Source organism: Neofelis nebulosa, chromosome 7, assembly GCF_028018385.1.
Source record: "Neofelis nebulosa isolate mNeoNeb1 chromosome 7, mNeoNeb1.pri, whole genome shotgun sequence".
NCBI lineage: Eukaryota > Metazoa > Chordata > Mammalia > Carnivora > Felidae > Neofelis > Neofelis nebulosa.
In genome coordinates this window covers 41255937-41272202 of record NC_080788.1, presented here as the reverse complement: position 1 = coordinate 41272202, position 16266 = coordinate 41255937, and the positions used below count along the sequence as shown (strand labels likewise).

The 16266-nt window shown below is 39.9% G+C and overlaps 1 protein-coding gene across 3 annotated transcripts in view; it reads left to right on the top strand.

The window, feature by feature from the left end:
• ZNF609 (zinc finger protein 609) overlaps positions 1-16266 on the top strand; it is a 214595-nt gene that overhangs the window by 12854 nt on the left and 185475 nt on the right. The window contains exon 2 of one of the 3 annotated variants that reach the window (XM_058737410.1): positions 13955-14249. The exons of 1 other annotated variant lie outside the window; for it this stretch is intronic. In XM_058737410.1, coding sequence (XP_058593393.1) covers positions 14082-14249 — 168 coding nt within the window. In that variant the 5' untranslated portion in view covers positions 13955-14081. Of the gene's footprint in view, positions 1-13954; positions 14829-16266 lie in introns of all 3 variants that reach the window. One more of the 3 variants, XM_058737409.1, reaches the window with a different exon arrangement.

The window sequence follows — 16266 nt, the reverse complement described above, 5'->3', positions numbered from 1 at the left end:
AATAACCCACTGGCAGCTTAAATGCTTAAAAATCATTATATTAGAAGTCCACGTTAAAAGAAAGCTAGGGATCAAAAGGACCATACAAAACAGATGGTGATTTGGCATAGTCTTAGAGGCTGTGGAGAGAAGAAATAAGAAACATTTTCAATCAAGGCCAAAGAATCCCACAAAGTGATAATGGGTGAATGCCACTTAGAAATTAGGTAAAAGAAAAAAAAAAAAAAGATGAATCAGTAAGCCTCTTTGCACAGCTAATGTTAAGTTTCCTGTTTGTTTATTTTTTTCAGAGGACATGTTAAAAATGGAAAGGCTGCTAGAAAAGTGGTAAGAGTACTTGATTATGGTGTGAAGGATCCATTCAGGGATGAAAACATTAGAGAATTTCCACTCTGTTTTTCTCCTCCACCCAAGCAGATTAAAGTTTCTAGGTCAGATGATGATAGATGCTTAACTTTTTTTTTCTGATTAGAACATGAATTAATCTTTTTCAAAGCATGAAAAGTATAGAAAAATATAAAGAAAATGTGAACATTTATTTAGTATTTCCAACACATTTTTTTCCAGCTCCCTAGGCTTTTCTTGACCAAATCAATATACTTGATTAGATCAAGTGCATCTACCCAAGATTTTAGAAAGAATTCAAGGATAAAATACGAATATCTTAGTGAAAATATATTACTTCAATTTATAAGTGTCATGGTTACTACGCTAAGGGACTGGTGTAGATTGTTCAAATGTAATTTTGTCCATAAGAAGGCTTTGGAGGTGGAGAGACTAAAAACTATATTGGGAAATTGATAAAATTTAAATTAAAGATTGAGTTGACTTGGTACTATTCATATAACTTATTGGGGCTAAGGTAATAGGTTAGTTTACATAAGTCGCATATGACAAATCATTAACAGTTGTGTGGGGACAGAGTTGTTACCAGTGGACGTTGTTTACTTTGAAAAGACTTTAGTTAAAGTTAGGCCAAGGCTATTTAAAAACTTTAGTTATGGAATGGGAGAAAATGTTTTGTTGTGCATTAGCAAACTGACTTTCTGACAGTGAATACTTTTATAGGGCCATGGTTCCTTCTCTGCAGTTTCTAAACCTCAAAAGCTCTAAAAACTGGGCTTTTGTAAGTTAGGCACAAACCTGACTTCAACTGTTAATTAAGAGGCAACTTTTAGTCTTTTGTTTTTTGTTGTTGTTCTTTTGGTTCTGTTTCAAGTAAAGATTCATCTTGCTATGGAATATCAAGGAGTTTACTGTTAGGGGGCTGTCCCAGTTTCTACTGAGAGTATTACACTTTCTATGGTATATTAATTATCTCAGCTTTTTACAGGTGAAACAACTGAGGCTCAAATAAGTGCAGTGACTTGCCTGAGATGGTTACACATCTAAGGGAGAGTAAGGAGTAGGATTGAGCTTTTCTGCCTCTTTCCTAGTTTTGCTTTGTTTTTTCCATTGTACTGTGCTGGTTCCTCGTAACATTACATCCAGGAACCATACTGATGAGTTCTTCTAGGTAGAAGAGTTGAAGCATAACACTCATCTTATTTGACCTTTTAATGAATGTTTTACATAAGTGACATATTCAGATTTTCCCATGACATTAAGCTCTTTCAGATGGGCTCCCAAATTGTATAGATTATAAACATCAGGAATATCTTGGGTGTGTTGGGGGGATGAAAAATAGAAGATGAGTTTTAATGTAGACAAGTGTTACATTTAAGAACAGGTAGAAAGTCTGGACCCCTTTCTTAGCATGAGTTAATAACTTCAAGCTAGCACTTGTAGCCCCAAAGAAGACTAGGAATCTTGGTCAGCTGTTCCTAGAAAAACTAGCTCAGTGTGCTGCCAGGGAAATGGTGGGCATCTTTAGGAAGAAAATCAGAACTCAGTAAAGTAAAAATAAATTTCCCTCAGCAAAACCAAGGTTTGTTTATGTTTGTGATAACTGTCTGTTCTGCTTATCCCTGAGAAATATATCCAGAGCTGTTGACCAAAAGAGGTAAAAGCTTTAATCAAGACATATCAAAAGAAACTTCGTCTTTTAAAAACACTAGATTACCAAATCCTATCAAGTGATGAGAAGAACATACAGACTTACTTACCAGTTCTTAAGATCCTGTATTGGATAGAGAGTACTCTTTCAAGTCAGAAATAAATTTAGCTTAATTATGGGTATTCTTATCAACAGTAAATAAATAAAATACTTAAAAGTAGAAATTAAAAATAAAAATAAGGTCAAGAAAGTTTTTGTGTTTGATTTTTTTGTTTCAATGATTTCTTAAACTTTTTATTTTGAGATAATTGTAGAGTCTACTTCAGTTGTAAGAATAATACAGAGGGATCCCTCGTACCCTTTTACCGAGTTTCCCCAATGGTCGTATTTTGCAAAACTATATAGTACAATATCACAACCAGGTATTGACATTGATACAATCCACCCACTTCAAATTTCTTCACTTTTACTTGTACCCATTTATGAGTGTATATATTTAGTTCTGTGCAGTTTTACTATTACCACAGTCAAGATACAAAACAGTTCCGTCAACACAAAGGTCCCTCACTTTGCCCTTTTATAACCACACCTGCCTCACTTCTGCTGCCCCTCCTCCTGTCTCCTACAAGATTTTAAAAAATATTCATCCATTCATTTATTTATGTTCAGAGAGAGCTTGTGAGGAGAAGAGGGGCAGAGAGAGTGGGGGAGACAGAACTCATCAACTGTGACATCATGACCTGAGCCGAAATCAAGAGTCAGACACTTAACCGACTGGGCTACCCAGGCTCCCCTACCATAAGATTTTTGATAAATTATTGGATTAATACATTTATGATAACCTATTAAGTGAACCCAGGGATTTTAGGGGAGTATATCCTTTTTATAAAATTATTTCAGGATGTGTTTTTTTAATCAGATTAATAATATACTTTTTTGTTTTTGCCTTTCCATGAACTATATATTGAAAATCAAGTAGTACTATGTCTTTTAATGAAAATCAGTAATCCACTTTTTATACCTTTCTACCAAGTCTTACTCCCAGCAGGCAACAGCTTTACACTTTTTAGTCTTTATCTTAGGTTTACTCCTGTATCTAAGTAATAATATACTTTCCAACTGTTCTCTCCTTCAAATCCTCTTAGTATAGTTGGGTCACAATTTTTGGTTAAATCAGTATTCATTATTCATTGTGTTGTGTACATATTGTTTACTATTGAGCCATTTAGTATACTACTATTATGGTTTTTTTGTATAATTTTTGTCTTTTCTAGGATCTCAGTATCATTAACTACCTTATTTATTTTGGTTTGTATCACTATTTTTTTTCAGATTCTTTACCAGATCTGTAAATCTCACAATGTAGTGAAACATAGGATAATGCTTAATTAGCTTCTTCCTTTCTTTTCCTTTTTCTTTTTTCTTACTGTTCCCCTTAAAATGTCCTAGCCTATGAAGATTGATACCATGATTCCTTTTGTTTTTTAATGTTTATTTATTTTTGAGAGAGAGAGAGGGAGTAGGGAAGGGGCAGAGAAAGAAGGAGAGAGAGAATCCCAAGCAGGCTTCATGTGGTCAGCACTTAGCCTGAGCAGGGCTTTATCCCACCAACCGAGAGCTGATGACCTGAGCTGAAATCAAGAGTCAGACATTTAACCAGTTGAACCACTCAGGCACCCCAATGCCATGATTCTTTTTTACCATGATTGCATGAAATGCTGCTTTAGGACCAGGAACATGATCCAGTAATGCAGCTCTCTTGTTCATGGATATTTACTATTTTACTTTTTTTTTTTTTTTAATATAATGTGCATGTAATAAAGTGCATCAAGTACACTAATCTTAAGTGTACAACTCAGTTTTTACATATTTGTACAGCCATATAACCACCATCTAGTTCAAGATAGAGAAGATTTCCAGCCCCACAAGATTCCTTCATGCTTCTTCCCAGCCATTAACCACCACCCCCACAGACATGACCACTTTCCTGACTTCTGTCATCTTTGATTTATAAGTGCTTAAAATGTAAAAACTTCGTGGTTTAAGTCTGATAGATTTTACCATACATTTAAGTTTATAAATGAGCACTCTCAGGAGTTGGTTATGTCCAGAACACCTGATCTGTGTACCAGCCCTATTTTGGGAAGCAGCTGTGTTGTGTATGGATGAGACTATTTGAAGGTTAAGAGAATACTCAGGAGCACATAGGTATTTTAAGAAATGTGGAGACTTTTGTTTTCTAGCCATCCCCCTAGACTCTCTTTCTCTCTCTCTCTCTCTCTCTCTCTCTCTCTCTCTCTCTCTCTCTCTCTCTTTTTTTAATTTAAATTTTAGTTAACATACAGTGCAGTATTGGTTCTGGAGTAGAATTCAGTGATTCATGACTTATATACAACACCCAGTGCTCATCACAAGTGCCTTCCTTAGTACCCATCACCCATCTAGCCCATCTCCTACCTATCTTATTCCGTCAAGCAAGTTTGTTCTCTATCATTAAGAGTCTCTTGTGGTTTGTTTCCCTCTGTTCTCCACCCTCCCTTGCCCCGGCCTGTATGTTCATGGGTTTTGTTTTGTTAAGTTTTTTTTTTTTTTTTTTTAATTTTTTAAGTTTATTTTTTTATTTGAGAGAGACAGCAAGCAGGGTAGGGGCAGAGAGAGAGGGGAGAGGAAGAATCCCAAGCAGGCTGAACACTGTCAGTACAGAGCCTGATGCAGGGCTTGAAGCCACCCACTGTTGAGATCATAACCTAAGCCAAAATCAAGAGTTGAACTCAACCTAATGAGCCACCCATGTGCCCCTAAAATTTTATTTATTTTGAGAGAAGGAGGGAGAGAGAGAATACCAAGTAGTCTGTGTGCTGTCAGCTCAGAGCCCAATGTGGGGTTCATTCCCACGAACCATGAGATCATGAGTTGAAACCAAGAGTCAGATGCTCAACTGACTAAGCAACTCAGGTACCCCATCTATTTTGTTCTTAAATTCCACATATGAATGAAATCATATGGTATTTGTCTTTCTCTAATTGACTTATTTTGCTTAGCATAATACGTTCTAGCTCCATCCACATCGCAAAATAGCAAGATTTCATACTTTTTGATGAGTGAATAATATTCCATTGCATGTATATACCACATCTTTATTCATCAGTTGATGGACACTTGGGCTCTTTGAATAGTATGACTGTTGATAACACCTCTGGACTCTTAATGAACCTGCATCCTTTATCCTAGAGAGAGGAATCCATACTCTGTACAAGTACATTTGAAGACTGTCAGATAATTGAGACAGTTTATAACTAGTGACAAATGAAACTGAAGGAAGAACAGAGAGGAGAAATGGCAGCCTGGGCACCTCACCTGTTGAGGAGGAAGCAGTGTTCTTCCCTCATTTATTGACCAAAATATTTAATTGAGGGTCAGCTGTGAACCAAATGCTGTTAGGATACAATGGTGAGCAAGAGACAGCCCCTGCCCTTGGCGTGCTTGCAGTCTAGTAGATAAAACAATTATTAAATCATCACACACATTGGGAGGTAGGACATGCACAGGGAGTGCCTTTCAGGTAAAAGCTATAAGGCACTAAGGTGAGAGTGGTACAGAAGACAGAGTGTGACTATGAGATAGGGCTGGAGAAGTAGAATAGACCTGGCTTAGATAGCCTTGAGGGTGTGCATGTGGATTCCACCACTTCCCCCCGCCTCCCCCAATGGCTAACAGTGTAGATGCTACCTTTTGATAGGTTTTCTTTGCTCTTTAGAGTTAGTATAGCATAGTAGTTCTTGTGTAAGATTTAGGAAGGGAGGTGAGGTCTATAAGAAGTGAAGGTAATTCCTTGTATTTCCTGAAAAATACTGGGGTTATTTCCTTTCCCTCATGCCTATGAACTCATCCCATATTATGACCTATTTTAGAGATGAGATGATTGGGATACAGAAAAGTTTTCACACAGCAGTTCTGTGTGGAGGGCTGATTTCTTAGATCTGATTCCTAGCTATCTCCACTATTCACTTTTTCCCCTGAGAACTTGACCTCTTTCTCTTTAGCACAGAAAGTTTATTTCTGGCGATTAGAACTAAATTATAAAGGGCTATAAAGTCCTCCAATTATTAGGGGAATGGTCGGGCTTTATTTTTTAAATGGTCTTTGCTTCTTGGTCTACTTACACGTAGCACTTGGTAAGGGTTTTCTCTGTGGACTGGTTCCACTAAATGAATCCCTGTAGTGTTGTGATGGAATTATTTACATGTTCAGTATACAGTTTAGCCTATTATGAGATGTATGCTAGCACAGAGCAGTATCAACAAACACCAAGGCTCTAAGCCTGAGCCCTGTTGAATAGCTGTGTCTTGGTGGAAGTGTCATTTGCTTATGTGAGATGAAACAGGTCAAGCCTCATAATCTTTGTCTGAGAATAGCAGCCTGTGAGGACCATAAAACCATGAGATGCAGCATAAAAACACTCAGGGACTGAGACGCTATACCTTTTACTCTTCTGTCCTTAGGTGACACATGGTCAGATGAGCCCTGTTGAATTGGATCCATCTTCTCAAATTGGCACTGTTAGTCTGTTCTTTATCTGATCCCCCATTGGAGATATAAGCTGAGAGCTATGGTACTTGAGGAGATGACACAGTTCCTTTGTTACAGTAATTAATGTAATAAATTAAGGGAGAGACCCAAAGGAAAGTTGATTGTTTCTCGTTAGAGCCCTAGGTGGAAATTCAGTTGATTAGTGAGTGCCTATGAAGTGTAGCAGGTGGAGAGGGAGATGCTTCTTCTTCCAGCTGGGTAAGCTCAGAGTCACCGAGGATGGTTTACATGTTGTATTAGCCTCATCTGAGGCTGGCTAAGCCCAAAGTGATTTCAGGGTAGCGTGTGGAATTCAGGGAAGATGGTATAATATGGTTTTCTTCTAGCAGCATTTTTGTATCCCATTGGCTTATTGACCCTTCCCTGGGGCATCAAACCCATGAATCTCACACAATCTAGATTTGAAGTCCTGTCCTATCAGTGGGGTCAACAACCTAGTGGATTGGAACAGGTGGTAAAAGAGATAGCCCGGATTTTAAAACTGAGCTTTAAGATGGGTACCTGGGCCCTGAGGGATTAAAAAAAATTTTTTTTTAATTTTACATTTATTGATTTTTGAGAGACAAAGTGAGACAGAGCATGAGCCGGGGGTCGGGGTGGGGGGGTGGACAGATAGAGAGAACAAGACACAGAATCTGAAGCAGGCTCCAGGCTCTGAGCAAGTGTTCAGCACAGAGCCCCATGTGGGGCTTGAACCCACGAACCATGAGATCATGACCTGAGCTGAAGTCAAATGCTCAACCGACTGAGCCACCCAGGTGCCCCAGGCCTTGAGGGATTTTTTAAGGAAGATAGAGTGAGTCTGTCTGTCACTATAGTGTAGTTTTGAACTACACCTGAAGGTAGGAGTATCCTAAAAAAAGTTGGGACTGCTGAGTTCATGGAAGAAAAAAAGGATTGCCATTTTCTTTCACAGAACTTAGATTGAGATCAGTGCTACCTGCAATTTGTAAAAATACCTGATACTCTGTACAAGGTATAATTGTAAAACAGTCCTCTTTAAGTTCCTAGAACCATATAAGAATATGTGGGTGGGAGCACCTGGGTGGCTTAGTCATTTGAGCATCTGACTCTTGATTTTGGCTTAGTTCATGATCTTGCAGTTCGTGGGTTTGAGCCCCATGTCAGGCTCTGCACTGACAGTGTGGAGCCTGCTTGGGATTCTCTCTCTGCCCCTTCCCTGTGTGTGTGTATGTGCTCACTCTCTCTTTCTCTCTCTCAAAATAAACTTACGAAAAATTCTTCTAAACAAAAAGGAGTATGTGGGTCATTTTATACTTTTGAGTTTTTTTTTAAATATGAGTTGTCTTATATTTTTCAAATTTGTATGCTCATAATATGCTTACAACCATGATGGATACTTCCTCCATTTTATAAATGAAAAAAATTATTATTTAATGAAGCAATTTGGCTAGGATCATTGGAAATTTGAGTCTAGAAATCACATCTCTCTTTTTTTTTAAGTTTATTTATTTTTTAGTAATCTCTACCCCCAACCTGGGGCTTGAACTCACAACCTGGAGATCAAGAGTTTCATGCTCTTCTGACTGAGCCAGGTGACCCAGAAATCATATCTTGATTCTAAATTCAGAGCTCTTTTTTCTACATCATGCTATCTTTGTAAAATTGAATGTAGCGTTTTGTTTTTGTTTTTGTTTTCCCTTTGTCCTGACAGCTTTTGGAGGGAACTACCTAGTCAGGTCACCCTCACATTTAAATGTGTATGACCTCTGTGGTCCCAAGCAGATTATATATACTCATATACAACTGTCACTTAGGCCGAAGACTATAAGAAGATTGATCTAAAACCCATAAGAAGAGGAGAGGACAGATAAATTTACACTGGAACATCATTGGACGATTTGCTACTTAAACCAGATTATCTGTGGGTAGTTGGCAGTTAAAGAGATGCTGTCTTCGTATAGTCCTCTAGGGTGGATACAGAGCTCTCTGTGGGTGGAAAGAGAAGTATTGTCCTTATTATGTTTGGACATCATTAGGGTCACTTGCTGCTTATGTCCTCTGGGCAGGGACACAGACCTCACATGAAGACTCTTTTTCATTCTTAGCCATCTTGAAGAGAGGCCTTGTTCATTCCTGAGGTAGGAGAGTGGTGTGATCCGTGGCATGTGTATTTCAAAAGTAATTAACAGTGGCTCCTGGATGGCTCAGTCGGTTGAGCGTCCAGCTTCAGCTCAGGTCATGATCTCACTGTTCGTGGGTTTGAGCCCCACATCAGGCTTTGCACTGACAGCACAGAGCCCGCTTTAGATTCCCTGTCTTCCTCCCCTTGTCTCTCTCGCTGTCTCTCTGAAAAATAAATAAATAAAAAGTAATTAATGACCCAAAATATGTGATTACAAACCAGTCTGTGGGCTGGGAGTCTGAGAGAGGAATTGGATTCCAGAGAGGAAAGTGGGATTTGAATTTCTGTTGTTACAGGTACAGGATATGGGGAGTGATTGTCCTGGCCTATCTTGGTCCCTTAGCTATATTCGCACAGAGAGGAGTTGTTGGCGATCAGGTGCAGGAACAAAGAATAAATGGTACTGTCAAGTAATTCCAGAGTCTGGTGAACTGTGGTCCTAAATAAGGAAGTGGAGTACAATTAGGCAGAAGGAGAAGAGAGAGAGGAAAATATGTGCAGAAGCTCTTGCAAGTTCAAAGTGCCTTGTGGTCTCTGTAAGGTATTGGTTCTCCTGATTCTTCACTTTAACTGCCATGGAAGCAAGAGGTCAGTGCTTTTCATTTCCAGCAAGCATGTTAGTTGCCCTGCCTCCTGGGGTTAAACATCTCTGCAGTGACCTGTCAGAGAATTGATTATTAGCAGTCTAAAGCGAGGATGCTGTAGGGAGCAGATGGGAAGTGGTTTGGCTGTTGCAGCCAGGCTGATTAAAGAATCCTTGGCAATTTTACAGTGTATCTTTGGAAAGGTACCACCAAAGTTACTGTGAAGCCTGCTGGGTTTGGAAAACTGGATTTTCTGAAAAGTCACCTGAGTAAAAGTAGTACTTATGAAAACTCAACACTCTCAAAAATAGGACAGTGGCTTTCCAAACAACATTAAAACTACTAAAATCAGTCCTTACGATATGTTTTGTTTGCATCCTCTTTATTCAGAAATTCTGGGTAATTTTGTAGTAGGGAAAGCACTTTTTGATAGATATATTAATAGAACTGTAGATTTGAAAAAGGCTCTAGGCATGTCCAGACTACTTTCTACTACACATAGAGGAATTCTTTATGTAATTTCGTTGACAGAGGATTAAGCTTTTTCTGCTCAGTACTTTCAGAGATAAAGATATGGCTTCATTATGGCATTGTGGGCCAGTGTTGGAAATCTCAGGTTATTGAATTTCTTCCTCAGTTAAACATCTGTCATTCTGTAACTTCTACTCACTGGTCCTGTTTCTACTGTCAGCATCAGAGGATAAGTTTCTCTCTTCTGCATTGCAACCATCTTAAGTTTGAAGCTTACCAACTTGTCTCACTCGTTTTCTCCTTTCCAGACTAAGGAATACCAATTTATAAGACCTTTGCTCTTACAAAAAATGGTTTCTTGGTCTTTCATTATACTCTTCTGGACACCCTTCTATTTAATGAATATCACTTAAGATCTAGAACCTGGAAATGAGCACAGGCCACCATATGTTCAAATTTTCATCTCCAGCTCTTTTTTGAGAAGAAGCACATTAAAAAAAAAAATTGCAATATATCTTGCTTACTAGAAAAAACAAAACAGTTTGCCAGGACATATGGAATCGGGGCAAGAGGAATTTGAGGAAGTGTCTTCCCTTACTAGTGTTAAGGCTGAACTTTAGGTTCTGCGTTATTATAGGCATTGATTTTACCTCATATTTCTCAGGAATAATTTTTAGTATCTTTAATATCAAGTTTACTCTTCAGATTACAAAATTTAATTGGTATTTGTGTTTCCAAGAATTATTCACATTTATGCTACTGAACTGACTTTAGGGCTTTAGATAGTTTTTGTTTTTTTTTTTTAACAAGATAGATATACATGTACATGTGTTCTTACATGACTGAAAATCTATTACATTTATACATGACAAACACCTTGACTCCATGTAAGACTTGACCAACAGCCTTTTTTCTTCAAAATTCTGTAGATTTTTTCATTCTTTTATAACGTTTAATATTGCAGAGCATTCTGAATTTGGCCCAATTTTTGTCCTTTATAATTGGGAGAATTTGGCCAGAATGTGTGCAAGTTTGGCTTTTTAAATTGATTTTGCTGAGAAAGTAGTAAACCTTTTCAATCTGCATGCAGGATCTTTTTCAGCTCAAAACACTATTCATTTATTATGTCTTGATGGGTGGTTTTCCTCCCAGTTCTAATCTCCTCAGTTTTCTTTTCAGTGTTATTAAATGGTGTATCTCTCTCAATTTTTCTCATTTTCTTTTTGCTGCCTTTTCCTTTGTGTTCTAGAAAAATATCTCAGGTTTTCTTGTAGTTTACTGAATCATTTCCCAGTTTCAGGTCTGTGCTTTTTTGATTTCTGTATGAATTTTAATAGGAAGTTCATTTTTTGTTTTTTGCATCTTTCTTTTTTTAAAAACGTCGTATCCTTTTGTCTAAGTTCATATCCTTTTATTTCTGCCTGTTTTCTTCTTTTTTTTTTTTTTAAACATTTATTTATTTTTGAGACAGAGAGACAGAGCATGAGCAGGGGAGGGTCAGAGAGAGAGAGGGAGACACAGAATCTGAAACAGGCTCCAGGCTCTGAGCTGTCAGCACAGAGCCTGACGCGGGGCTCGAACTCACAGACTGTGAGATCCTGACCTGAGCCGAAGTCGGCCGCTTAACCGACTGAGCCACCCAGGTGCCCCACCTGTTTTCTTCTTAATGCTATCTCTTCCTTACTGACATACTTCATTTATCCTGCTCCATATGATAGCTCAGCCAGTATAGTAAAGTGAGAACTGTCAAGCTCTCTGAGCACTATCATTTTTATGTACTTTATATTCTTTTACCTAGAGTCTCTCTTTCATCACAGTCCTGTTTTCTAGAAGAAGGTTGTGTTTTGTGTTTTTTTTAAAGGAAAGTCTTCTGAAAGTTTTGTTTTTCCAGGGTTAAACAAACATGGGGCTGTTTTAATGGCTGAATTACAGACTGATGATAGTAGAGCTCTGGAGGAAAGTGGGTAAGCCATAAGTAAATGTGAATGTGTTATGCTCTAAGCCTAGCCACAATTGCAAAGATTGCAGAGGTAATAAATTATGATGCTGGAAAGAACTATGCTTTAATAATCCACTATAGTACAGATTCAGTTGGCATTCCCTTTTCTAGAAATCCTTGCTGCCCCTCATAATAGAATTATTTTCAGTACCATGTTCCACTGCCTTATTCACTTATTCACTTATTCACTGTTGTATCCCCAGTACCTAGTTTAGAGACTAGCACAGAGAAGGTAATAAATACAAGTTTTTTGTTTTTTTTTTTAATTTTTTTTTCAACGTTTTTTATTTATTTTTGGGACAGAGAGAGACAGAGCATGAACGGGGGAGGGGCAGAGAGAGAGGGAGACACAGAATCGGAAGCAGGCTCCAGGCTCCGAGCCATCGGCCCAGAGCCTGACGCGGGGCTCGAACTCACGGACCGCGAGATCGTGACCTGGCTGAAGTCGGACGCTTAACCGACTGCGCCACCCAGGCGCCCCTACAAGTTTTTTGAATGAATGAACAAAGATGTGCTACACTAGTATTTACTGTAGGCCAAGATTTCTTAGATAGTATTGAGAATTCTAAACATTTTAACAAAAATTTCTTTAGAATTCTAGACGTTTTCAGAGGTACCATTTTTCTTACTCTTCAGGGATTATGTTTCCTTTACCTTGTGGGTGTCATGTTTTCATAGTTCCTACATCATGCCTTCCCCCACTCCACCTCCACTCCCACCCTCATTTTGCTCTTCCTGTTATGAAGTAAGATCTGTGTAGACTTGATGCCAGCAATGGTTGTTCCTGTTGGTACTAAACTCTCTCTCTACTTGGGTAAAGGATGTATTTTCTTCTCAGATCTACAGCTAAATGACAGATTAATGTGCATACCTTTCTCTTTTCAACCCGAGTTGCTAGGAGGCATTTACATGGTACAGCTCTGCTTTCCTGGGATGACGTCTTCTCTTGTAACTGCACCCTGGTTCTTTGATACTGTCTTGAGAGAGTAGGTTAAAAAGTACAATTTGTCTTGTCTCTCTGTCATATCTGTAGCATTTACCTGTAGGATTCATTGTGCCACCACTGGTTTGCTCTTTGTTATCTTAGGAGCTTTCTTTTGTAAATGGATGTAGAAAGCTATCCGTTGGATTTTGCTTTGCCTTCAAGAACAGAACTCTTACTCTTTGTCATAGTAATACCTGGATGGTATCTGTTGGCTTCTAGATTTTCTAGCTGGTACACTTTCCAGGTCTCATGAGGAGAGTGGAGAGTTATAAATTGACTTCTCTACCCTCCCCGCCTTTTTTTTTAGCCAATCCCTGTTTCATGTGGTAAGCCTTTGGTATTTATCAATACAGTGCCACCAGTCTTATATAAAAATGTGAAGAGTTATTTCACGTTCTGCTGTTAGGGGTTTTAGTAGTGTTGAGTCAGGGTAAAATTTTTTCGTGTGTGTCTTCATAGACATTTTAGTGAAAAGTGGGAAAGGCCACACTGAATTATGCTATTTGGAGTTCAGTAAGGCTTATTTAACTGAAATTAAGCGGGTTGATTGAGTCATCTCTCTGAGGATTGTCTCCTCTAGTTGCAATATTTGTCTTCTATCCTAATGTATTTTTCCTAGTTCTGCTTGCTTTTTTCTTTCACTCCTAATCATAATAAGACCTTTTCCCCCCAAAAGTCAAATGACAAGGAATCCATATTATGTTTAGTAAGGACAGGTCCTGTTAATAGAGGCTTATTCAGCCTTTGCAAGTCCATGTTCTGAGTCTCTGATAATTCAAGAAGAAGCAAAGACCAAGGGGGTGTGAGTAAAGTTGTGCTAGAGTTTGAATCTGTTATGTGCCAGGGCCTGTATTGATTGAGGGAGGATTGCCAGCTGGCAGTGGTGGTAGAAAGAAGTCTCTGGGGAATGGGAAACTAACTCTAGAGGTTTCCTAGTTAAGACTTAACACGGAATCTCTGGGCAATTGGAAATATTGTACTCTCCCCTAGGGAGATGGAGCGGGAATTAACTTTTCCCCTGGTCCAATGTGACTTGGTTAGAAATACAATTGAACCTGTTTGTCTTGTCCATTGTGATGTGATAGCCCCCTAGGAACAGTCTGTTTTGTGTGGGAGTTTATTTCAGGCTGTCTCCTTGCCTGTATTGTTTCCTTTAACAGCTCTTTAAATTTTCTTTTTCCAGCAATGATGTTGTCCACTGGGCATGTACTGACCAATGTGGCAGGTCTGAGAACATAGCTGAAGCTGAAAATAGGAAAGCTGGGGGCAAGGAAGAGCCTTGAATCTTGAGGTGGGACGTTGACTCTAAGATGTCCTTGAGCAGTGGAGCCTCCGGAGGGAAAGGAGTGGATGCAAACCCGGTTGAGACATACGACAGTGGGGATGAATGGGACATTGGAGTAGGGAATCTCATCATTGACCTGGACGCCGATCTGGAAAAGGACCAGCAGAAACTGGAAATGTCAGGCTCAAAGGAGGTGGGGATACCGGCTCCCAATGCTGTGGCCACACTGCCAGACAACATCAAGTTTGTGACCCCAGTGCCAGGTCCTCAAGGGAAGGAAGGCAAATCAAAATCCAAAAGGAATAAGAGTGGCAAAGACACTAGCAAGCCCACTCCAGGGACTTCCCTGTTCACTCCAAGTGAGGGGGCAGCTAGCAAGAAAGAGGTGCAGGGACGCTCAGGAGATGGTGCCAATGCAGGAAGCCTGGTTGCTGCTATTGCTCCCAAGGGCTCAGAGAAGGCGGCTAAGGCATCCCGCAGTGTAGCCGGCTCCAAAAAGGAGAAGGAGAACAGCTCATCTAAGAGCAAGAAGGAGAGAAGCGAAGGAGTGGGGACTTGTTCAGAAAAGGATCCTGGGGTCCTCCAGCCAGTTCCCTTGGGAGGACGGGGTGGTCAGTATGATGGAAGTGCAGGGGTGGATACAGGAGCTGTGGAGCCACTTGGGAGTATAGCTATTGAGCCTGGGGCAGCGCTCAATCCTTTGGGAGCTAAACCGGAGCCAGAGGAAGGGGAGAATGAGTGTCGCCCGCTAAAGAAAGTCAAGTCTGAAAAGGTAAGAGGTGGCCAGATCTGGCTGCCTACTGCCAGTCAGAACTGCCCTGGACTAACCACCAAATGCTTTGTGCACTCTGTGGGAGGCTCATTAGTTTGTGGGTAATGACCAATTACAAGGTCAGAGCAGCTGGTAATGATAATGTGGTTTTGTTCCAAATTAGGGGATTCTCTACAGATTCATTAACAGCGGGCCTGGGCATTTTGGAGAATATCTATTGCTGGGGGCAGCTACTTGGTATGACTTCTAAGTCAAGTGGAGAAACTCCCACCGTGTCCTAGTCCCATCACCCTCAGACACTTGTTGCTGGAGACCAGCATCAGCCTGTATGTGGTTTTCTCATCTTGACTGGTATTTCATCTTTAGAATTATTGATGAACTTATTAAGCTGATGATAGGCTTTCAGTGGAGAGCTGTTCTTAATGGGATAGATGGTGCTGCTGGGTTTCTGGAAGAAAAAAGGTTAAATAAGTTTCATGGCATGATATCTACCAGGTGTTCTATTGGTGTCTACCAAAGAGCAAAGCGGAAGGTAAATAAGGGAGCAGGAAGTACTGACTGTACTAAGAGGTACTTAATCAGGCCTTATGAGTTGGTGTTGTGGCTATGCATGTTTGGCCTTGAAAGAGATTCTTTGGCCACTAAGAGTATGGTTCTTGGCCAAGAATCTCCCTCAACTATTGGTAATCAAAGTGTCCAGGTGGTTTAATAGCTGCCAAACAGTGTAATGATACCTTACCTTCTGCTTGAGTTGGAAGGACAGGTGCTTACAGCCCCAGGAGGGGCTTTCCTCCTCTGGGAAGATGATCTTAGTTCATGTCTCAGGAAATAGAGCTTGCGGGGCTGGAGCAAGTAGGTGTGAGTCTGGGGTCAGCTCAGGCTGCTTTAAACTTCAGCAGCTTACAGTTTCCTGCAAAGCGGCTGGCTTGGTGATGAACTCTTCACTGGCTCTTAATTTTTCTGCTTTGTGTTTGCTCACCCTGTGCTTTCAGCTGATCCCAGCAGATGCGGCATAAATTGGTTTCTCTGTAATTACATCAGCTGCAACAGGGAATACCTATTTCCATATGTAAGTGTTAATAAATAGAGGCTGGGTGTGTATGTTTGTGTGGTGTTGTCCTCTCAGTGCCTGGATTCCAGTGGTAGCTTTTGCTTTCTTTGCCTTAGGTATTTTGGTCTTTGCCTCTGGCACATCTGTAGCTCTTAGCAACATCTGGGCTTCCCTAGTAACAGGGCTGTGAATTTTCTTCCACTAATAACACAATGGTTCATTCCATTTCACCAGAGGCAGCTGCCAGAGAAGCTGCCTGTTTTTAGGTGACAGATGCTATAGTCCACCTCAGAAGCGTCAAGTTCCAGCTGGCTACTGGCATGGCTCGTCCTGTGCGGGCTGTGATTTACCATTTTCTCTGGGGGGCAGATGGATAATACTGTTTTA